The sequence below is a fragment of the Schistocerca americana genome, chromosome 1 (genome assembly GCF_021461395.2).
Source record: "Schistocerca americana isolate TAMUIC-IGC-003095 chromosome 1, iqSchAmer2.1, whole genome shotgun sequence".
NCBI lineage: Eukaryota > Metazoa > Arthropoda > Insecta > Orthoptera > Acrididae > Schistocerca > Schistocerca americana.
Genome location: NC_060119.1, coordinates 1,140,850,784 through 1,140,876,309, shown reverse-complemented (window position 1 = coordinate 1,140,876,309; position 25,526 = coordinate 1,140,850,784). Strand labels below are relative to the sequence as shown.

The window sequence follows — 25,526 nt, the reverse complement described above, 5'->3', positions numbered from 1 at the left end:
TAGTGTCACTATGTCTACCATTTGCGCGAAATGAGTAGCGCAACCTAATGTCGTCGTGTAAACTATCCGTTAGATAATTTTTTGTGTAGTATTGAAATTTTTATGGACATGGCTTGGAAATACAGTCGGACGTGTATCAACTGTTTCAAATGAGTCGCTAAAATGAGTACGGTACAACTGGTGTTTGGCAGTAATTGGTCGACTTGGTGGTGGTGATAGATTGATCTGTGGTGTCGTCCGAGCTCTAGGTTAGGATGAAAGGTGATGATTTGATTGTGAGTTGGCGAAGTCAACGAATGCCAAATGAAGGTCGCAATAACAGACTAATGTGCAGTGTAGCCTAAATGTTTACGTTCACGTCATATTCAATCGGTCAGTTTCATCCTAACGCCAGGTGTACCGTACTCATTTCAGTTTCTTGCTGGATTGATCGCGTAGTCTGGTGACGAACTGCTGCGAATCGTTGTAGATATACGGAAGGTCTCCAACGTTTAAGATCTTTGATATTTTGGTCCCCCGAAGATCTGGGTGTCTGTTGTTAATGACCTCGTAGAAGGAGGAGGTGAAAATGTTTTCGTCTAGGGGATTGTTGCTGTGCCGGAGATTAGCGTCAACTTCGAAGAGTATACAGAGGCGTACGTTTATGCTGAAACCACCTCTAAATGGCGGTGGCGAGTAAGTAACTTTGCGTAGGGATAGTCAGGTAATAAGGCATTCTAAATGAAGCAGACGATTTTTTTTTACAAGCATTTTGTCGATGTTCCGGGCTTATCATCAAAATAGTCAGACGTCACTCACTGTAGATCGCAAAATGTATAGCAGGTGTTTATGAAAAACTAGGTTGCAGAGTGTTTCATTTGTTGATGCACTTTTAGTCCAGTTGCAGTGTATATTTGTAAGGCTTACGTTTTATAGCAGAAATTGTGACATGCAGTTTTGGTGACAGTTGTTTCCATTGAAGTTCATGAACTCAAGGAAAATGTATACTTACTAAGAGAAATAAACCATCCGTTTCTGAAGAAGTCATTTTGTACTTGGTTGCCAGCAAGGGTAAACGTTTCATGTCTGTGAGAAAACATTGGTGCAAGTTTACTTTCAAATAATACACTCCCATCAAAATACGCTAGCATGAAATCGAGATAGAGACAACGGTTTATGCAAAATCTGTATTTTGTTCGCGGGAACTTTAATGTTTTAAGTCCAGATGCCATCATGATTTAGATGTGACTAGAAAAAGTTGTCAGATGTTGGCTGCAAGACATTGTTATGTTGTGATATGAAACAATTAAGTGTATAGCAAAAACCAAACTAACGTGTGCAAGAACACTACAAGAATAAGATGTTCGTATCAGACCAGCAGATAAAAAATTGACATTGTTACATATAACATCACTTGCAACTCTTGTTTCCTTTAAAACAAGTGACAGTGGAAAACAGAAGAATTATCCTAGTGGTATTTTCTGTAACTGTACTCCATAGGTCATAACATCGTGATAAGGATACTTCAACATTATAAATACCCCTTGCAACGGTGGGGATTACATTTTTAAAAATTATTTTTCATCCTTTGGTCACTGTTTCTAGAATTGGATTCATCAATATACACATGCATGTTACTGCAAAGTGTTTCTGTATTTACTCACAAACAAAAATTAGAGTTGCCAGCACATCATTACATGATGTTGTATGGGATCTGTAGACAAATGATATTTTAATGGATTTGTAGATTTTAACGTGTATACTTGGCTCCAAGAATTCATTTACATTGTGACGACAGGCTGAGACCAGGTGAAATCTTAGTTTTTATTTGAATGTAGACATTATTTTTTCAGTTATTTATGCTGTATGGAGGTTTGTTATAAAATTTGCAGCTGGCTATTTCAGGATCATTGTCATTTAACATAAGTGTATTTTTGTTTGTTAATAACAACAGATGAGGAGGGTATTTTACTAAGAGTAGCGCAGAAGAAAATTAAACTCAAAAAGAGAGAATATGAAATGTGTAGTCCCATAGTTCTTAATGTACATAACTGATGTTCCAAAACAAAAGAAACATAATTTTATTCAGCCATTTGATGTAGACTATTTCAATTGATACATGTTGTTTGGGGTCAAGCAATGTGAGTCATCCACTTGAATCACTGATAGAATGCTAATGGCTAAAGTGATGCTACCTGTTGGTGTGGATATTTACAGGCTTGTTGAAAAAAAGCCAACAAAAATGAAAGCAAAAAAAATTGGTTGTGGTGACAGGCTAATCTGTAGCTTTGCCCGAGGTGTAGGTTAGGTTGCAAGGTGACAGTTAGGTTGTGGGTTGGCAAAGCCAACAAATGTGGAACTAAATAAACCTGGTCATGGTGACACACTGATTTGTAGCTTAGACTGAAAAAATTGCCACTGTTCTCACATTGTCGCAATGTTGTTTACAGCATTTATCACATGTTTCCGATATTATCACTGGTGAAAGTTCATTACACAATGACATTTATGTAGTGTACTATACAATTCAGTGTCTGTATAAAACAGATTGCAGCATAATAAATGGATGGCATTGTACAATGTTTTGAATTCTTTAAAGTTATGACTAATTCCCTGTGTTTAAATTTGCATACATGTTTTTTATCAAAATTTCATGTCAGTTATGTCTATTTTCTACTTGTGCATGCATAATTATTTAAAATTTACCTTCCAACAAACAGAAAATTCGTTTAAGGAGTAAAATTGAGTTTTCTACAATATTTCTCTGACTGTGTGGTGCAAGGCATTAATGTTCTTTATTTGGGTTATATCATTTGGAAGGCAGTTGAATAGGTATGTTCCCACGTGTGTTGAACTTTTCTCGTAATGTCTTGTCATGTGAACTGTTCTTAGTTTTTGGTAGTTTCTTGTTTCATAGTGATGAACCTCAATTTTTTTTTTAAACTAATATTCTTCTCTTTATAGGGATATGAGTTTTTTGTAACCCCATGTCTTGACATAACCTGATGAACTTTTGTTCAAGGATAATGAAAAGATATTCAGTTATTTTAGTTTCAGAAAATTATCACCCTCAACCAGAAGAAATCAATTTTTACGAAACTTTATTCTTATTTATGACATACAAATTACAAATAAATACAAAACTACTAACTTATAAGTATAAATATGATGAATGTTGCATCATAAATCACTCTTGTGTCTGGCTGGACAAAATTAATGCAAACAAAATTTTCTGCTTCATTTTACAATAGATATTAAGATCTTGAAGACAGTTGATTGCCTGTTCTGCACACCAAGAACTGATAGACTTGATGGTTCTTGATTCCAAAACTTTTTCACACAGTTTAATGGTTTTCCATGAACCAGTGAGCTGCTGCGCAGCTTCTGATAGTCATGTGCATGCTACACATGGTCATTAAACTAATGATCTGCTCATCTGTAAGAGATGATCCTATGAATTGGAATAGTGAGTCTCTTCTCTCTGGTATAAGAACAAATGCCGAAAGAGCCTGTATTGCTTGGGAGTTCTGTCTTGTGTCACTTACATTTGGTATTTTCTGAAGCTTAACCTTATAGTCCAGTGAAACTGTCAGAAAAAAGCCTGTACCTTGCAAAAGGTGGGGTAGAAGATTTTATTTTATTAACCCGTTCATATTGTTGGAAAGGTTAGAAAACGAAGTTTTCCCAACAAATGGGAAAACTTTCTGCAGTCAAAATACTTCGAAAATTTCGGACCTTTTTCAGTTTTTTCAAAATATCTCTGTTTCATTTGCTCCTATCGCTTTGACGTCTATTTTCGTTTTTAAAGAGCACAAAATTCTCTACAAATTTGGTTCTTACCATTTTTTTTTCTACTCCCGGTATCTAAGGCACTACAGCATGTCAAAAAATACCATTTTTTTCAAATTTCGAGCAAAGTGGCAAATTACCTAATTTTTGAACACTGTTATTTCAGTTTCTATTTGTGTGGTATAAACATATTACTCATCATGTTATTCATTGGAATGTACCATCTCACTCTGCTGCAGGGCCAGGACAAACAGCATCATATTCAGTAACTACGAACACATTCACGTCGGATTGCATGAAGTTTATTTGCGTTACAATATGTAATACGATTGCATGCAGGTGCTGTACATTTTCTACTGTCAATTGACGTTAATGATCAGTTATAAGAAAAAGTATGCAGGAATTGTTCTTTAGTAGACAAAAGCGTATTTATTCTTTGGCCTTCGTTCCAGTGGAAGATGTGAAGTCAGGTGGACCGAGTAAATTTTTTGTCTTTGATGGAGGGTACCTTATCCACAAAGTGACTTGGACTCGAAATGTTTGCTTCAAGTCAATAGCCCAAAGCTATGTTTCTTACCTGCAACGTCATTTTGGATCTCAATTTGCTATTGTATTTGATGGGCATCCATGTGAGGGAGGCAAATGTAGCACAAAGAGTGCTGAGAGGATTCGTAGGTCCAAAAAACATTCTTCGGTTGATGTTGTGGTTGAATCAGAGATGGTGAACCAAGTCCCTCAGGACAAGTTCTTGTACAACGAACGAAACAAGATGCGTTTGATCACACTTCTTAAAAAGGAATTTCTGGAGTGTAGCATTGAATTGCTCCAGGCACAAGATGATGCTGACGTTATGATTGTAACATCTGCCTTTTCAAGAACCAAAGATTTTGGAAGTGTTGTCATTGTAGGAGATGATGTTGACCTGCTTGTGCTCATGACCGGTTTGGGGCAAGGCATTGAAAACTTATTTTTCTTAAAGCCAGGAAGAAGAAAGGCAGAAGACAAGTGGTTTTCCACTGCAACTTACTAGTTTGACAGTGAATATGTTCTGTTCACTTACGCATTTAGCGGATGTGATACAACATCCGCATTTTTTGGTCAAGGAAAAATTAAGTGCTGCAATATTGTTGCGAAAAATGAACACCTAACCTCAGCCCTTTGCACGTTCAATAAACCACATGCTACCCGTGTAGAAATAATGACAGCAGGAGAACAGGTTACCTATCGCATTGTATAGTGGAGGTGTCAGCAGTTCCCACACACTAGACTATTTGCGGTACCAGCTATTCGCCAAGTCTGCCACAAAAAGAAAACTGAATCTTGCACGGTTGCCACCTATACAAGATGCTGCACATCATTCGTTGCGGACTTACCAACAAGTCCAAAGTTGGATGGGAAACTGGAAACCTCCTGAGAAATGTGGCTGGAATCACAGTGACAACGGTCCAATACCCATTATAATGAGCCAAGATCCAGCACCTGAAGCACTTCTTCACATTGTTTCATGCTCATGCAAGCTGAACTGTGGCGGAGCGTGCTCCTGCAGAAAAGCGGGTTTGAAATGTTCTTCAATTTGTAAGAAATGTATTGGGGTCAACTGTGAAAACGTGCCAAAATTTTTATATGAAGACAGTGAAGATGATGTTATGGAGGATGTTGAGGAAACCGCTGACGAAATCAACGAACTTGCTGAGGCTGACTCACTGTTTAAAGAAGAGGTCAATCTGGGATCAACTCTATGTACAGACCCTGAATCCATAACTCAAGGTATTTCTGGTGACACTGAGGAAACTGGCCCATCAAAAAGTTGGAAATGATGCTCATACCTGTCTCAAGTGTGCTAAAGTGCGATATTACAAGTATTGCACACCCAGAACTGTCAACATTTTTTAGTAACTGACAATGCATTTTAATTGTAATAAAGCTACTTATTTTTAATGTCAACTGCGTGGCTTTTATACACAAGAATAAATACCTACTTAATTAGGTAGCCTATTGCAGCTAATAATAGTTCAGTTTCCTGAGACAAATTATTGTGTGTGTGTGTGTGTGTGTGTGTGTGTGTGTGTCTTAATGATGTATTTTTATATTTATAGTTCTACAAATACCAGGGCAGAGGTGCCCCATAGTGAACTTGAGGTAGTGATGTAAGAATCACAATAGTTGGGTGCCCAGCAATCCTCGTGTTGCATACAGAGAAATTGAATACCTGAAAGTGAGGTGGTAAATTCCAACATATAACATGATGTGTAATGTATTTATACTACACAAACAGAAACAGAAAAAATAGTGTTCAAAAATAAGGTATCTTGCCACTATGCTCAAAATTTGAAAAATTGGTATTTTTTTAGGCGCTGTAGCGCCTTAGATATTGGGAGTAGAAAAAGATGGCAAAAATCAAATTTGTAGAGAATTTTGTGCTCTTTAAAGAAGAAAATAGACATTAAAGTGATAGGAGCAAATGAAACTGAGATATTTTGAAAAAACTGAAAAAGGTCGAAATTTTCTAAGTTTTTTGACTGCAGAAAGTTTTCCCACGCGAAATTTTGTTGGCAAAACTCGGTTTTCTAATCTTTCCAACCATATGAACGAGTTGAAAAAATAAACTCTTCTACCCCACCTTTTGCAAGGTATATCTGCAATTTGACTGGACTACTTGGGAAACCTTCCAGTTTCTTCATATCACAACCCCATTCCAAAGTTTCAGTAATCTCATCTTGAATACTCTGAAAAATTCATCTTGAGTTGCTCATAATTCTCGCCAAGTTCTGGGATGAATGGATTCTCGATATTTGGTGAAAGTGTTATTTCCTCCAAGTTCACCATTCGTTATTATGTGAAGCGCACTGCCAAGAACATGGTGTCCAGATAATAAATTGTGGTTCTCCTAGTTTCTTTTGAGCAAGCTGTCTTTGTTGAATTATGATACCATTCATTCTTCCAGTGTTCACATTCATAGCGTCAGCAACAGTCATCTTTACACTCGTCCGTAAACTGTATTCTTTGAGAACAGCTGTTGTTCCTTTGACAGCAGTATGTGCTTTCCCATTTAGTAGATCTAATGTTTCCACCTTCACTTCTCTTCATTCGTTCTTGAAGACTAACACCTGATATTCTTTGTTACCAATATGCTTACCATCGCAATTTAGCGACTAGCTTTCTAAGTGTAGTGTTTTCTTTATTTCTACTTTGATTTTATCGGCTTCTCAAGGTGTCTGAATGTCGGTCTTACCTTCAGATAATTATCAGCAAATGGTTGGCCCTTTGGAGCTTAATATCTTTGAACTTGTTACTAATTGGGTTGTAGTTTTTGTTTTGTTGTACTTCTTCCCTGTACCTGTGGGCTGTTCACATAAACTATTGGACTCCTGATATCAACTGTCAGACTGTGATGTGATGTACGTGAAGTATAAGGGGTGATCAAAAAGTTTCCATTCAAAGGTCGTACAATCCAGAATTGGTATACCAATGATGCAAAATCCCTATGAGCTTTGAGGCAGTCATCCCATCAGTGCACCAGGTTGAAGACACCCATTTACTAAAACACCATATCCTGCTGTATGAAGAAGTCTATAATTGTGTGCTGCACATCCTCATCCAATAAGAATAGTTGACCCTTCAAGGCTGTTTTAAGAGATCGAGGGCATATGATAATCATATGGGGATGGATCAGGACTGTAGGGTGGGTACTCGAGTGATTCCACTTGAGATGGTGTAACTCTCCTGCATTCCGAAATTTGCAATATGAAAATATGTGTTATCATGAATCGGCAGCACCCATTGTCACGCACCATTTTGTAATGGTCGTTTTCACCAGACATGTTACCTCCCTTGCTGCATGTGCCTAGCTATCCCATAGTCCTAGCAGCCAGAGTAAAGATTGAGGGAATAGTGCTTAAGCTCTAGTCAGAGGTTTAATACTCTGTGAAGTCTTTCACTCTGCAGTCAAGTTGACACGGCAGTGGTTTCGTAAGGGTGCAGATAGTACACCAAACTTTTCAATATCATGAAGTTTCACAGTTAGGCAATCTGCCGTCTGAAAAATAGAATTGTTAAAACTGTCTTATTCTTATGGTAGTTAAAGCATCAGTAATAAAATCGAGATGTAATCTTCTATTCAGTTTTGATATTACAGGCAGGATTAAGCTTAGTAGCAGTAGATGGATTTTTAAAACTTTTTAAAATGCTTTCTGATTTTAATACACTGATCGCTTCTAAAGAGACTTCCTTGAATCTGCTATTTATTTGCCCCCCGATAAAATTAAAAATATTTGTTTAATCCACTTATTAAAACTCTACATAGCAGTGCCATTTACCACATAATTTATGAAATTTCTTTATTTCAGTAAATTTGGTATAAAATCTAGCAACAAGATCACAGATTGCATTAGGCTATAAATTCAAAATGTTGACTGTAACATTAAGAATTTATAATTTGATTGGTTGTTTGCCATTGATGCCATTTTGATGACGTTAATCAGTAGAAAGTTTGTGCTTCTTCAGTTTTTCCCAGCGTATTTGTCAATTGAACAGACTATCGTTGTAATGCCAGTTTGTAGTGTCCAGCGGGCTCGACATTTCAGGGATCAGACATGTCGTCATTGTGAGGTGCTGACAAACTGAGTTCCTGAGGATGTACAGCCAACTTATATCCTCTCCCATGCAGGGCGTACCCAATGCGGCCGCCTGATAGCGCATGTTGAGATGCTAGCATCGGCTTCTGTGGTAGCATTCATGAGTATGCTCTGCCTGTCCTGGTTGCCAGATCATTTTGTTTGCTGAAAGTCTCCGTAATGAAACCCATTACTGCTTCCAAAGCCTTGATAAGATTATAGACACAATCTCGGTTAATGAAATCATCCCTGGTGCAAATTTCTACAGCCCCTCTAACGATGCTGTCCCAGTATTTGGAAGTCTGTGTAAACATTCTGATATGTTTGTACTCCGTGATGTTTAAAGCTTTCCCGGCGTACTGATTGTTCCGTAAAAACACAGGAGAACTGCCGGATATCAGTAACGTTCTGCCACGATATTTCGGCGCAGAGTCTTCTGGCCATCTACAGGTGAATGCCACTGTAGTAGTACTGGCGAGTACACGCTGAGCTCCGCTATTTAAAGCCTTCTGAGGTGACATTGCTCATGCGCTGCTCAACGTGCGCGTTCATAACAGCTCCGTGCACTGCGCGTCACGCCCTCCTCTGTGAAAGCCTGGCGTGTCGGTATCAGGTAGATTTCCATCTTTATGCAGATAACTATGTCGACTACGAAGTTTCTCTATAACAGGATTCCAAGCAGAGTTTAGCTGATAACCACTATCTCGATTGATGAGAGTCTTGTTGTCAGACAATCTTATTTCCACAGATTCATTGATAATCGAGCTCCAAAAGTTTGATGTATGGGCCAAAATTTTTGTGTCGTCGTAATTCATGGAATGGTCTGTGGAAATACAATGTTCGGCGATTGCGGACTTGGTGGGTTGGAGAAGGTGAGTATGCCGTTAGTGTTCCACAATGCGTTCCTGCACAGTTCGTGTCATTTGCCCTATATATGGTTTGCCTCATTCACACGGAATTTTGTAAACACCTGGTTTACGCAGGCCCAGGTCGTCTTTAACGGATCCCACCAGTGATGAAATTTTGGAAGGAGGACGAAAGATGACTCTCACTTGATGCTTTCTCAATATTCTGCCTATCTGTAAAGAAATATTCCCAATAAATGGTAGATAAACAGTCGACCTGAAAGCCTCTTCCTCATTCCGTCGTTTGTAGGTCTTCATCACTCTGTTCACTTACCTAGGTGAAAAGCCATTCTTCAAAAATACTTTTTGCAGGTGTTCCAGTTCCGCTTGAAGACTGTTGGCATCAGAGATAGTATGGGCACGGTGGACCAAGGTTTTAAGAATGCCCATTGTTTGTGCTGGATGGTGGCAACTAGTAACTTGCAGGTACAGCTCTGTATGAGTGGGCTTTCTGTACACTGAGTGACCAAGTGTGCCATCACTCTTACATCTCACCAAGACGTCTAAAAATAGCAATCAACCATCTTTCTCTATCTCCATGGTAAACTTTATGTTTTCATGTATGGAGTTAATGTGACGTAAAAATTCTTGGAGACAGTCCAGACCATGAGGCCACACTATAAAAGTGTCGTCAATGTACCGCCAAAATACTGTCAGTTTAAAAGTGGCAGAGTCGAGTGCTCTCTCCTCAAAATCCTCCATAAAAAGATTGGCCACCAGGGGAGGCAAAGGACTCCCCATGGCGACACCATCAGATTGTTCGTAAAATTCGTTGTTAAATATAAAATATGTAGAGGAGAGAGTGTGCTCGAACATCGCTGTAAACTTTAGAAACTTTAGGTAACACGACTCTGTCTGTGCTTGCAAAAGGACTGAATTTTGCTCCCACACCTGTTTCACCGCCACTAGTGGATTTCATCGGTGCCATCGAAGAAGCTGTATGCCGTCTTGATACAGATGAAGTGGAGGAAGTTCGTCGAGATTCTTGCCGTGTATTGACCAGGGGTGCACCAATGAAGAATAACATCTCGCCCATGGAGAGGATAGCCCTCTGTAACTTACGAGCAGATGTGGATACAGTAACCTTAAAATCTGACAAAGGAAACGCTACTGTCCTCATGCCAAGGGTTGACTATATTAATAAGATCAGTGTTTTATTTTGTGATTCAACGTATCGCAAAATTGATGGATCCCACGAGCCGAGTAGTGCGAAAAACAGCAGAACTTTTATCAAATAGTTCTCTACCGAAGGAGGTTGTCAAGAGACTGAAACCAAACAGTTCAGTTCCACCTAGACTACATGGACTGCCTAAGATCCACAAGGAAAATGTGCCATTACGTCCAATTGTGAGTAACATCGGAGCAGCCACCTACGACCTAGCAAAATTCTTGGCATCTTTGCTCAAACCAATGATAGGCAAGTGTGCACATCACATAAAGAATTCTGGTGATTTTATCAGTCGACTTCAGTCGCTACAACTGCAAAGTAGTGACTTATTGGTCAGTCTTGATGTGGTTTCACTGTTCACAAAGGTGCCTCTGGTGGACTCACTACACCTCATTGGCAATATGTTTGGTGCAGACATTACAGCGTTGTTTGAGCACACTCTCTCCTCTACATATTTTATATTTAACAACGAATTTTACGAACAATCTGATGGTGTCGCCATGGGGAGTCCTCTGTCTCCCCTGGTGGCCAATCTTTTTATGGAGGATTTTGAGGAGAGAGCACTCGACTCTGCCACTTTTAAACCGACAGTATTTTGGCGGTACGTTGACGACACTTTTATAGTGTGGCCTCATGGTCTGGACCGTCTCCAAGAATTTTTACGTCATATTAACTCCATACATGAAAACATAAAGTTTACCATGGAGATAGAGAAAGATGGTTGTCTGCCATTTTTAGACGTTTTGGTGCGACGGAAGAGTGATGGCACACTTGGCCACTCGGTGTACAGATAGCCCACTCATACAGACCTATATCTACAAGCTACTAGTTGCCACCATCCAGCACAAACAATGGGCGTTCTCAAAACCTTGGTCCACGGTGCCCATACTATCTCTGACGCCAACAGTCTTCAAGCGGAACTGGAACACCTGCAAAAAGTATTTTTGAAGAATGTTTTTCACCTAGGCAAGTGAACAGAGTGATGAAGACCTACAAACGACGGAACAAGGAAGAGGAAGAGGCTTTCAGGTCGACTGTTTATCTACCATTTATTGGGAATATTTCTTCACAGATAGGCAGAATATTGAGAAAGCATCAAGTGAGAGTCATCTTTCGTCCTCCTTCCAAAATTTCATCACTGGTGGGATCCGTTAAAGACGACCTGGGCCTGCGTAAACCAGGTGTTTACAAAATTCCGTGTGAATGCGGCAAATCATATATAGGGCAAACGACACCAACGGCATACTCGCCTTCTCCAACCCACCAAGTCCGCAATCGCCGAACATTGTATTTCCACAGACCATTCCATGAATTACGATGACACAAAAATTTTGGCCCATACATCAAACTTTTGGAGCTTGATTATCAATGAATCTGTGGAAATAAGATTGTCTGACAACGAGACTCTCATCAATCGAGATAGCGGTTATCAGCTAAACTCTGCTTGGAATCCTGTTATAGAGAAACTTTGTAGTCGACGTAGTTATCTGCATAAAGATGGAAATTGACCTGATACTGATATGCCAGGCTTTCACAGTGAAGGGCGCGAGGCGCAGCGCACGGAGCCGTTATGAACACGCACACTGAGCAGCGCATCAGCAATGTCACCTCAGAAGGCTTTAAATAGCAGAGCTCAGTGCGTACTCGCCAGTACTACTACAGTGGCATTCACCTGAAGATGGCCAGAAGACTCTGTGCCGAAATATCGTGGCAGAACGTTACTGATATCCGGCAGTTCTCCCGTGTTTTTGTGGAACATGTTTGTACTCTATTGGAAAAGTCTTGGGCAAACAGTACTCTGCGACCATGTTGGGATACATCAGATCGAGTGTGTCTCCTTTGTTCTTGGTAATGATATCTGACAGTGTGCCATGTCTGTCTAATACATGTATTTCCATATTGACATAGAACTGGCATACACTGACCCTCCACAAACCGAGATCATCTTTAACATTTCTCAATAGTGCTTGTGTTTTGTTGGGTGGGCAAAAGACAATTTTTACTCGGTACTTCTTCAGTATGCATCTGATTTTTCCCGATAGTGTGCCAGTGTACGATATAAAGGTAGTGGCTGCCTCTTCCTCCATGACTGCTTCCATCTTCACTAGTTGTACTGTTGTGATGGGGTGGAGAGCACATCTAATCTCTGCCATTCTGGATACCCATTTTTTTGGATCACAGTTCTGAGGTGTTCCAGCTCCTGGAGTAGACTCTCTGTGTGCAAGATGGTGCATGTCCTGTATACTAGAGTTTTTATCATCCCATTCCTGTGTGAAGGGTGGTGGCAGCTGTCTGTGTACAAAAACAGGTCAGTGTGCATTTTCTTCCGATACATACAGTGGTCCAGAGTTCAAATGTGTAAGGAAGTCGAGGAGTTTGTCCCTTCCATTGGGCCAGACGATGATCATGTCGTCCACATAAAGGAAAGAAAAATGTGAGTTTCCATTTGGTTAATGCCAGGGCTTTCTTCTCGAGGTAGTTTATATACAAATTTGTGACCACAGGCAATGTGGGCTACTCATTGCTACTCCTTCCGTTTGTTCATAGTGTTCTCCATTAAACAGAAAATGCGTGGAAGTCAGGACGTGCCTGAAAACGTCATGCATGGCCTTCTCGTCAAATTTCTGACCAATAAGCGCTAGTGACTGTCTTTGAGGCATTCTGGGGAATAATGAAATTGTGTCAAAACTCACCAGAATACGAGTCTTTCATCCTGAAGTTGTCAAGGCCTTTTACAAAATCCACAAAATTGCAGATATGATGAGGGCATTTACCCAAATAAGAGCTTAACGTTTCTGTCGGAAACTCAGTTCGATGGAGACAAGTCCGATCATCAAAACCTTGTGACTGTTGGACACTAAATTGGCAGTACACACGTGGACTGTTTGGCTGACAAATATGCTGGATGAAACTGAAGAGTCACATCATGTACCTTTATGGGGGAGGAGATGTATCATAGCTTGAAGAAATTTGACCAGCTGTACCACCAAAGATGCCATTTGCTGAGTGCTCTTGCATTTCTGAAACTTTGCTAAAGTCACGCATCGCATCGACTCTGCAACAACCAGGAGAATTAAGAGGCAGGTCAGCCTTGCCTTGCTACGTGGAGGGTGCTCTTTACCCATCAAAATCCTGAGTACAACTCCCAGGAACTGTTTAGACTACATTTACAACTGGTCAATTATTTTAATTCCGGGATCTGGGACTGGACTTAGTGTTACCAGGGTGGCAGGTGATTCTGCCCATAGGAAGGCCACAAGACCTTAACTATCAAAATTATCTCATCTTTTTGACAAACCATCACTGGAGGCCCCATGTGAGGTGGTTATCAATCTGACTGACATGGAGCTGAGTGACAATGCAGTTTGTTATAGAGAAGGGACTTAATTTTGTTCCCACTCCTAAGTTCGTACTGGTTGCAGGCATCATTGGCGCAGTTGAACAGTTTACGGTGCTACTACCGGCTGAAGAAGCTGAAGAAGTATGTCGTGAAACCAGCCATGCTTTGATGAAAACTAAGTCCATGAAGTTGAACATTACCAGCAGAGAGAGAGAGAGAGAGGGGGGGGGGGGGGGTATTCAGGACCTAGGAGTGTGCCCTCAGATTGTTGTCTTATCTGCAGACAAAGGCAAAACCACTGTTGCTCTTTCCCACTATGGCTGCATTGAGAAGGTGCAGAGGTTGCTAGATGATGACTCCTATAGGAAGATCAATGCTGACCCTGCAAAGATGATGGAGAACAAGACTAGGGCTCTTCTCAAGGACACGGATTTACTGGAGGAGATCACAAAGAATCTATTACCTCAAGGATTTGTACTGCCAAGACTTTATGGACTTCCTTAAGTTCACACAGATGGGGTGCCATTGTGCCCCAATGTCAGCAACATTAGGGCGCCTTCATATTTTCTGGCAGAATACCTGATGGAAGTACTGAGCCCTTATGTTGGTAAATGCACTCATCACATCTACAATTCTGTGAATTTTGTAAAATGCCTCAACAACTTCATGATGAAAGATTCATTATCCTGTTGAGTTTCAATGGTGTTTTGTTATTCCCCTGGGCTTATCTATGAGAGCCACTTTAGCTTATTGGTGAGAAATAGAAGGCCACTGAACTTTTCAGGCATGTCCTGACCACCACATATTTTCTATTTAATGGAGAACTCTATGAACAACTGGAAGGAATCATAGAGGGCAACCCACTATCGCCTGTGGTCGCAAATTTGTGTATGCAGTACTTTGACAAAGAAGCCCTGGCATAATCCAAATTGAAACCCATGTGCTCTTTTTCTTTTCTTCTTCTTCTTCTTCTTTTTTTTATGTGGATGACATGTTTGTATGCTGGCCCCCTGGGAGAAACAAACTCCTTGACTTCCTTGCATATCCCAACATAAATTCACTATGGAGACAAAATGGAAGGAACATTTACCATTCCTGGATGTTATGGTCAAGAGAAGAGCTGACGGCACCCTTGGCCTCTGTGTGTACTGGGAGAAAACGCGCACTGACCTGTATTTGCATGCAGACAGTTGCCACCACCTTTCACAGAGGAATGTGGTACTAAAAACACTAGTACACAGGGCGTGCACCATCCCAGATGCCGAGTGTCTGCCTAAAGACCTGGAACATGTCAGGATTGTATTCTGAAAGAAACGGGTACCCAGAATGGCAGATTAGGAATGCTCTCTGCCCTACCACAACAATACAAGCTGTGAAGACTGAAGAAGTCACGGAGGACGAGGCAGCCACTGCCTTTATACTGTACACTGGTGCACTATCAGGAAAAATCGGATGCATATTGAAGAAGCACCGAGTAAAAACTGTTTTGCGTGCCCAGTAAAACTCGAGCATTATTAAGATGTGTCAAAGATATTCTTGGTTTGTCGATGGCTGGTGTATACCAGATTCCATGTCAATGTCGAAAGACATGTATTGAACAGACAGTGCACACTGTTGAAGACTGTTAACGAGAACATGAGAGGCACACTCAAGTGATGTATCCCAACAAGCAAGCAGTTACAGAGCACTGTTTGTCAAAGATTCATGGCATGGGATATGAACATACCAGGATCTTGTCACAGACTTCCAAATACTGGGACAGTGTTGTTAATTAACATATCTGACAATGGCGAGATGTCTGATGTGCTGATGAACTGAACTCCAGAGGATGAGCGGCCAACTTGTATCCTCACCCCCAGCCAGCTGTTCCTACCGCAGGCTGAGCCTGTGAATCAGTGGACGTGGAAACGCTGGTGTCGGTGCCTGTTGTAACGCTGTTATAAGTGCTTTGTCTGCCCAGGTCACCAGGTTGTTTTGTTTGCTGAGAGTCTTCTTAATTAAACTCAGTGCTGGTTCCCAAGCCTTGATAAGATTATACCTGCAATCTTGGTTGAGGAGATGGTCCCTAGTCTGAATTCTATGGCCTCTCAAACAACACTATTGAAGTAGAAAGGAGTAGTTGTGAATAAGCCTCACAGTAAGCAGATCTGAAGCATATGAAATCTGATGTTAATTTGTACTTTTGTGGATGAAGCTTATTTTGTCATTTTTGCATGTAATCTACACTTACAATTAGTTCAGAATTCGATAAGTTACATAGTGGACACTGCTTTGTATTTTTTTTGTAGTTTATGTACGTAGAACAAGGAGCGAAAGGCTATTTACAATTTGTACAGAAACCAGATGGCAGTTATGAGTCGAGGGGCATGAAAGGGAAGCAGTGGTTGGGAAGGGAGTGAGGCAGGTTGTAGCCTATCCCCGATGTTATTCAATCTGTATATTGAGCAAGCAGTAAAGGAAACAAAAGAAAAATTTGGAGTAGGATTTAAAATCCATGGAGAAGAAATAAAAACTTTGAGGTTCGCCGATGACATTGTAATTCTGTCAGAGACAGCAAAGGACCTGGAAGAGCAGTTGAACAGAACGGACAGTGTCTTGAAAAGAGGATATAAGATGAACATCAACAAAAGAAAAACGAGGATAATGGAATGTAGACGAATTAAGTCGGGTGATGCTGAGGGTATTAGATTAGGAAATGAGACGCTTAAAGTAGTAAATGAGTTTTGCTATTTGGGGAGCAAAATAACTGACCATGGTCGAAGTAGAGAGGATATAAAATGTAGGTTGGCAATGGCAAGGAAAGCATTTGTGAAGAAGAGAAATTTGTTAACATCAAGTTTAGATTTAAGTGTCAGGAAGCCATTTCTGAACGTATTTGTATGGAGCGTAGCCATGTATGGAAGTGAAACATGGATGATAAATAGTTCAGACAAGAGGAGAATAGTAGCTTTCGAAATGTGGTGCTACAGAAGAATGCTGAAGGTTAGATGTGTAGATCACATAACTAATGAGGAGGTATTGAATAGAACTGGGGAGAAGAGAAGTTTGTGGCACAACTTGCCTAGAAGAAGGGATCGGTTTGTAGGGCATGTTCTGAGGTATCAAGGATTCACCAATTTAGTATTGGAGGGCAGCGTGGACGGTAAAAATCATAGAGGGAGACCAAGAGATGAATACAATAAGCAGATTCAGAAGGATGTAGGCTGCAGCAGGTACTGGGAGATGAAGAAGCTTACAAGGGATAGATTAGCATGGAGAGTGGCATCAAACCAGTCTCTGGACTGAAGACCGCAACACCAACATGTACATAATACACATCAAAATGCTCATCCATTATCTAATATATGTTACAGGCCACTTTGTTACCACAACCTTTATTTAATATTCACATTCATTGGCTTCACCAATTCTCAACCAGATTGTCACCTTTCAACCTAAACTGGATCTATCTAATTTAGAAAGTATGTTACAGAGTCCCATCTACTATTTCATTCGTAATGATTTCAGTGAGAGTAAGTGGGTAAACTCTTACCCACCAAATAAACATTCTGTTACCTGTTTATTTAAGTGGTTGACATACAGAAATTTAACGTCTGTTGCCAGAATGTTGCATTACCCTTTTTTTTTTTTTTTTTTTCAGAAGAGTTTTTCCATAATCTACTTAAGTTTTTTATATAATTTGAAGGGCATTCAAAAGAATAGATATAAAACAAGAATGTAGATATAATTGCAGTCTTTATTCGAAAGTAATCACCAGAGGCTGAGCACAATTATCCCACTGTTTGTTGAGCCAAAGGCTTTCTTGTTCTCAGAATCCCTGTGGTAGGGACAGGAGCCAGTACTCCACTGTGTCCTTCAGTTCATCATTAGAGTTGAAATGTTTCCCGTTGAGATGCATTTTTTAGCGGACCAAACACGTGCAAGTCACAGGGCGACATATCGGATCTTGAGGGGGATGTTCGAGTTGCTCCGACTTGAACTTGGCCATTGCACTTTGTGTGACATGAGAGATGTGTGGACACATGTTATCATGGAGCAGAATCACTCCCTACACGATCATTTCAGGCTGTTTGCTCATAATGGACTCGCGTAAGCTGTGGAGTGTCTTACAGTATGTGTCACTGTTAATGGTTTTTCAGTGCTCGAGGAATTTGATGGGTATTGGACCTCTGACTTCAAAAAAGACAGTGAGCATCACCTTGCCTGCTGAGAGTACAGTTTCAAAGTTTCTAGGGGTGGGTGATGACGCTTACTTCACTCTCCTAGATGTCTCGCTACATTATCCCACAGCAGCATAAGCAAATTTCCAGTGGTGTGGTTGCTGCAACATTTCATACCGTTTAATTTGAAAACTCCTTATATTTGAGCATTGTTTGTGTTATTGTGGAATCAAAAAATAATGCAAGATTTTCTGTAACTTTTATCCAACAGGTCTTTGAAGAACAGCCTGTGTTACTTCTTGTTGCCCCAACACTGTAAATAAAAAATATTTTGACTTTCTTTGGCATGCAGACTACTTTTTAAAAGTTTTGTGTGCTCTGTGATTTACCTATTGGTACTGTCTCTCATTTTGACACTGTGTGTACAAAAAGAGGTCAGAATAAAGTGCAATGCACCAAAACATCAAAATCTACTATATATAGCCTAAACTTTGTTTTAATTTTACTTATTTAATACTACTGTGTGGATATACAGTATAAATATATGTTTAGTAACATTTCTTTATATGTTGCCAGATATGTATACCGATCAGCTCCAAAACCACATGCAAAAATTACAATATTCTTAGCAGAAGCAGTCGGAGCCTACATGTGGTGGTGGATCCTGTGGCACCTTTGGCATGAACCAGAGCATATTACAGTAAGACTATTTCTGCTCAAAATTTCTTTACTGTTCCTTCCTTTTTTGCTTTTGACACTGGTTCTTACATCTGCACTGATTTACTAAAAGAAAATAATACATGTTGTGTGTTGTATTATGTTTGTGAAGTCCAAGTTTGACTTGCCAGAAAACACATTTATGCATTAATAGTTTTAACTATTATGCAGTACAATTATAAGCAGGACTTTTTTTAATGTTTGGTTTTCTGTACAAGAAAGTCACAGCAGTATCACAGTAATAGTAGTAATGGTACTGAATGTATACTTTGTTTGAGTTTTAGGTTTCCCAAGCAGATTCTATATACATTTGTGTTTTGCCATAAAACTTCCTCCCTGTCAGAACATTTTCCTCTGCAAACATACTAACCATATGAAATGAAAAGCATTTAAACGCAGTGCGCAAGCTGTCATTGATTAAAACAACTGCATGATGGAGGTTGGTTGGTACTGGCAATCCTATTACCATGTCTGAATGTGCTTTTGTGGCCCAAGAATTCTTCTGTAGGCCAGAGTTCCTGGTGTTAACAATAATGATGCACAGTCTTAATATTCTCAATATAATGGTCACACTGCCTCAAATATCAGAAGAGAAAGATAACCTAAGTACATTGAAATGTATCATTTACAGAGTTGATATCTGCTCTCTTACCTTGGCACTATTGAGTGCCATGTGAGTTCATATACTTCAGATGCGGCGTCAAAGTCAATTCCTGATTCAATATGAGGGTAAGAAACTTCATTGATTCTTTAAGACATGTAACAGCGTCTTCTCTTTTATCTTAAATAAATTAAAGAAAGAACAACCAAGACTAAAGTCAATAAACAAACTTCTGTTATAAGAAATAGAAACTGTTTCACCATACAATTTCTCCAACCTGTTAAGACTTAGCCGTAGCTGATGAAACAATGACGTCAGGCTGGAAGTAGGATAGCAAATAGAAATCATCCAAGAATAAATAGTTGTACTTAAGCTAGTTACTGTGAAGACAGGCTGTCTCTGATTATCACAAGCAAATTAACAGTTAAAGTGTTACCTTTTATTCTTCCTTCTATTAAAGAGATCCATTCCGTATCATTATGAGAGGGTCTTGAGACAAATAATGGGAAGGGGATAATAAAGTACACGCCTGAGAATGAACACTCTGTCCTTTGTGAAGTATTGGGTTCCGCTTTACACCCCAGCAACCCTGATGAAAAGAGGCTGTCACTCTACATTTTTCCATTTGTACGAGGGTTATTTGGAAAGTAAGGAACGATCGGTCGCAAAATGGAAACCACAGTGAAAATCTGATGAAGTTTTGCTCAGGTGTGTTGGGCAGTGCCTCCAGCATGCCCGTCGATCGCGTTATGTCATTCTTTTTAGTTCTGAACTCACAGGGAGCATATAAAGATACCTAGAACAATAGTGTCTCCCGCCAAGTATGAGGACCTGGTGATAAATTTCGCCTGAAGCTATGCAGCATTGTCCGCCCAGACAGCTGAGTGGTCAGTGCGGCAGCCTGTCACGCCAAGGGGCCCGGTTTCAATTCCCGGCTGGGTTGAACATTCTCTCCGCTCAGGGACTGGGTGTTGTGTTGTCCTCATTATCATTTCATCATCATCATCATCATCATCATCATCATCATCATCATCAGTGTAAGGCAACGGGAAATGTTTGATTACCTACAATACAGCCCATATTTGTCTCTCTCTGAGTTTCATCTCTGCTCACATGAACCACTGTATATGAAGACAACATTTTGGCTTAGACAGCGAGCTGTAGACCAGCATAGAGAATTGGCAGAAAGCACTGGTGGCTGCCTTCTATAACGAGGGTATTGGAAAGTTGGTGCAACGCTACAAGAAACGTCTAAGTCAGATTGTCAACCATGGAGATTAGTAGCTGGAAGTTGTAGCTAACTGTTGCAAATAAAACAGTTTTGATTTTCACTGTGGTTTCCATTTCGCGATCTATTGTTCCTTATTTTCCGAATAGCCCTCGTATATCCCTGGCCGTGGTGTGATTAATTAGCAAGAACCTTCTGCTTACCTCTTGGCCAAGTGAAACTCATAAATTTATAATTTAATAAATGCTTCACTAAATTTGGTAGAGATTATATTTAAAAAAAGCCTTTCTTCTTCTTCTTGCTTTTTTTCAAAATAAAGTTATTACCATGAAAGACATAAAATATGATGTGCCCCGAATGGTGACGAAGAGCACCAATAAAATTTTATATTCTTGTTTGCATGTGAATTGTCAACTGTATTCTGTTGTCACCCATCCAATTAAAAACATTCAGTAAGCAATAATGGATGTGCAGCTACATAAAATTCTGGCTGTGCTTTGTGTGGTATTTTGATACAGGAGATTGATTTTCTTTGAAATGATGACTTATTTGACTGTGAATATAATTTTGAAAACAGTTTATTCTGCTTTCTTTAACAAGATATTGTTGCAGTGATCACATTCTGGTTGCAAAAACTCCAGAATTGATGACAATGTAGAACTGTTTTTTATTTATTTATTTATTTATTTGCCCTTTCGTTAACGAATTATTATTTGTAGCAAAAGCAGTGCTTTCTAGCAAAAATTTCAGTAATGACAGTTGCAAATGGCCATTCTTACAGCTTTCCAAAACATAAATACTTTTACAATAGAAATAGCAACAGCATTAATAGAATGTATGTACAATGTCTCAGTTTAGCCACATAATTACATTGCATTTTCTAGAAAATTGGTGATAAGAGACCTTTTAGGCAACCTATACTCTGCCAAAAACCTGAAAATCTGACATTAAAAATTCTTTTCCTAAATTTTTAGTAGTTATTTGTTGTTATACAGCATACAGAGTTAATCGAATATTTTAAGTTCCACTATCTGCTCTATAAGTTTATGTCAAGAAAAGAAGGGAAAAAAGTCCATATTTAGTACCACCCCTTTCCATTAAGCATTACATCTAATTACTTTTTCTCTCACACTACCTGAAAATTGCAACTTGCCACCTATTTTCTTTTCAGGCAGATGTGGGCTATCTTCATTCACTACAGTGTGACAATCACACTACGGATATGTCTCATTGTATCAAGTCTAGCTAAGACACGGCCATGTCAAGCAGGGCCAACTTAAAAAAGTAATTAATGTAACTTCCCCAACTACAGTAATAAAATTCATGCAATTACATTGGTGGCTTTCATATATATATATATATATATATATATATATATATATATATATATCTCTCTCTCACTCACACACACACACACACACACACACACACACACACACACACACATTTACAATGATTATTAGTTTATTTTGCAAACACTTACTTTGCATATCCTTAGCAAACATGTTTACTAGCCTATTTGATCTCATGTGTGGTGCAAATGGTTCACTTAGTGGTAACAAGTAAGATTAAATTCTTGTTGGATCTTCGAAGAAGGATAAAATTCTTCATTTATGGGGTCTTGGCATGAGACCTTATATGAGGTCCCAAAATAATTAAAGTCCTCCAAGTTGGTAGGATGTAGAGTTTGGATGAAAATTATCATACACAGGATAATGAAACGTGCAGTTCCAACAGTTGTCTTTTTTAACAAAACTAATAATTGTGGCTGTGACCAGCTAATATCAAAACACTCATTCGCAGAGCACACAAGAAGCAACTCTCAATGATTGTGATGCCTCACTTCCTCTCCCTTTCACTGCCTGTTTTTTGACTGGACTGTTTACACTGACTTGTATATTGTACCTCACAGATTCCAGTTCTTTGAAAAAGTATGACCTACTTGTAGGCCCAGTGTTACTTAATTTCCACAATCACAATTTTGACCTTACATAGATACTAAGTGGCAAGAGGCAGACAAACAGAAGTTGCCAACACTAACAAAAGAGTAAAATGGATGTGAACCTATATATCTACATATACATAGATACTCCGCAAACCACCATAAGGCGCATGGCGGAAGGTACCCTGTACCACTACTTGTCATTTCCCTTTCTGTTCCACTCACTTATAGAGTGAGGAAAAGTGACTGTCTGCACGACTCTGTATGAGCCCTAGTTTCTCGTATCTTATTGTCATGGTCCATACGTGCGATGTATGTTAGTGGGAGCAGAATCATTCAGCAGTTGGCTTCAAATGCAGGTTCTCTAAATTTGCTCAACAGTGTTTCCTGAAATGAATGCTGCTTTTCATCCAGGGAGCATCTCCATAACACTGAAGTTTTGTTCGAACCTACCAGTAACAACTCTAGCAGCCCTCCTTTGAGTTACATCAATGTCTTCCTTCAATCCGACCTGGTACGTTTCCCAAACACTAGAACAGTACTCAAGAATAGGATGCACCAGTGTTCTATATGTGGTCTCCTAAACAAGTGAAACACTCTTTCCTAAAATTCTCCCAATGAAGCGAAGTTGACCATTTGCCTTCCCTACGCTCCACATGTTGTAAGGAAAGCATGGAAACCGTCTGAAAATGAATCATAATGATTCGAAACTGGTAACAGTACCCTTTGAATAAAGTAACTGAAAGTAAAATTGTGGCTGGTTGCTGTCCCAACACCATCAACAGTTAATTGTGTTGAAGGTAAATTCATTTGAGAAAATGAATAAATCAAGACAGATTTGACGACCAGTACTTACCTTCAGGAGGCAAAATGTGTAGGACACTGTCTGATTAAAGGTATCTACATCTACATTGATACTCCGCAAGCCACCCAACGGTGTGTGAGACACCACTATCTAATGCAGTCTCACCAATGTAAAAGGAGGCAGAGAGTACTTTGTTGTCAGAACAGAACAACAGAATGGTTTGGCCAAGAGAGCTTAATAATTTCTGACGTGATCATTGGATATCACCTGAGTGACAGATCCATCAGAGATGTTTCCACGCTTCTAAAGCTGCTCAAGTCAACCATTGGTGATGTTCTTGTGAAGTGGGAATGCAAAGAGAAAAACCACAGGTAAACCAAGACCAAGTGGGCCTCATGCATTTGTAGGGGGTTCAAAAGAATTGAGTACAGTCATCTGACAGCTCCTTGTAAGTTGTGTATTTCTGTAGTCAGTGCTAGACAATACATCATCATGTAAACAGCAATGCTATTGGACATTGAATGAGTGGAAGCAATGGACTTGCAGTGATGAAACACACTATGCCATGTGGCACTCGGGTGGAAGGATTTGGATTTCCATCTGTGGTGCCAACTGAAGTACAGTGGAGGTATCGGTAGAGTATGATATGGGGGTGTGTTTTGTGGTTTGGGTTGTAATCCCCATATTGTGCCAAAGAAAATGCTGAATGCGGAAGTGTATGACCACATTGTACAACACTGCTTACTGTAGGGGAACAGATCGGAGGCAGTTACTGTTTGTATTAGCAAGACAGTACACCCTGTCATAAAGTAGGTTCTTGAGGCAATGGTTTACGGACAATAATATTTCTTATTTTGACTGCCCTGCCTACAGTCCCAACCTGAATCCAATGAAACACCTCTGGGATGATTTAGAGCCTGAACTTCACTCTTGCCCCATGTCAGACTCACCATTTTCTCTGGTTTCAGCTCTTGAGAAAGAATGGGCTGCCATTGCTCCACAGACATTCAGACACCTTACTGAAAGCGTCCCCAGCAGAGTATAAGCAGTCACAAAGGCAAAGGGTGGACAAACCCCATATTAATATCCACTAATAGGTGTGTTGATACTTTTGATCAGATATTGTATTGCTGATAGTCAAATATAAATGTTAAAGTGACTCACTACCCAGCTTTTGGAACATTAGATTTTTCCTCTCATCTAGGTGTGTTGAGTGACTTTCCCTCCCTTTTCAATCTTCCCAGCATATCCCTCTCTCCTTCCCAAGAAAGGGAGTATTAGTATGCTAGGTAGTGTGTCATTCTCACTTTGACATGTCTGTCGGCAGTACTACACAATTTGCCTACAAAGACAAATACTGAAGAGCAATTCTGTCACATAACTTGCAAAGTCAACATGATTTCAATTGCCTTTGAATGGTCTTCATCTGCAATGTGACAGTAGCAAAATGATGATGTTTAAAAAGGGCAAAAGATTAACTGCAGCCTCTGTTATCTGTGGAATGAAATAATCAATTTTTCCATTTGATTAATTTGATGTACTGTCTTGTTGTATACCCTTCTTAGCTTAAGTCATTCCCCAGATTCCACCTGTCACTCTAAACTGCTCAAGAGAATGTTGCATAAGAATCTTGCAAGTGTCACTGACCATTGTATTACATGTAATGTTTGCTTACCTGCTGTTATTCTTATTTTAAGTATCTTCTTTGAATTTGCCTTCATAGATAAAATAACATATGTGACCAACTTTCCTTTGTTGTTTACAGGGCGAATTTCCATATCCTGATCCATCAAAATGGACAGACGAAGAGCTAGGCATACCACCAGATGAAGAGGAATAAACGAGAATTGTTTCTTTAGTGCTGCAGAATTTATTTCTATTTATATAGATCAAGAACTGTTTGTGAATTTGTATATAAAGTGTAAATTGTAATGTATTCAGTCTGGTCTGCGAGCTCTTGCAAACATAATTTGGATATGTAATGCACGTTCTCAGACTTTTCGAGTAAAGCGTGAATCACACTTCCATTTTTATCTGAGGGTTTAATAAAGACAGTTTGGATGCAACTAAAATAATGGTGTGGAATCAGTTTTGCTTTAAAAATATATGGCATATATTTCAGCATATCTGTAAAATTATTACAAGAATGAAAAATGCACTTCCGCTAGATGAACACTGCAAAGTTAGAACAAGGTGCTCCCGAATAAATAGCATGTTTGTTCTGTGATATGTTAATAAAAAAAAAAGAGAAGAAAAGTAAATGGATATTCATATTTGAA

At 39.5% G+C, this 25,526-nt stretch overlaps 1 protein-coding gene across 1 annotated transcript; it reads left to right on the top strand.

Annotated features, from left to right (window-relative positions):
- The first annotated feature begins 493 nt into the window (after positions 1–493).
- LOC124551341 (NADH dehydrogenase [ubiquinone] 1 beta subcomplex subunit 2, mitochondrial-like) lies at positions 494–25,526 on the top strand. The gene is made up of 3 exons (XM_047126375.1): positions 494–675; positions 18,531–18,654; positions 25,013–25,526. Exons 1-3 carry the CDS (start codon positions 569–571, stop codon positions 25,085–25,087), a joined length of 306 nt encoding a protein of 101 aa, XP_046982331.1. The 5' UTR covers positions 494–568; the 3' UTR covers positions 25,088–25,526.

Bases quoted from the DNA above. Each gene is read 5' to 3' on its own strand.
- LOC124551341 (XM_047126375.1), top strand. From the start codon at position 569: ATGTTTTCGTCTAGGGGATTGTTGCTGTGCCGGAGATTAGCGTCAACT. The intron at 676-18,530 runs GTAAGTAACTTT...ATATGTTGCCAG, and splicing joins CCTCTAAATGGCGGTGGCGA to ATATGTATACCGATCAGCTC. The intron at 18,655-25,012 runs GTAAGACTATTT...TGTTGTTTACAG, and splicing joins ATGAACCAGAGCATATTACA to GGCGAATTTCCATATCCTGA.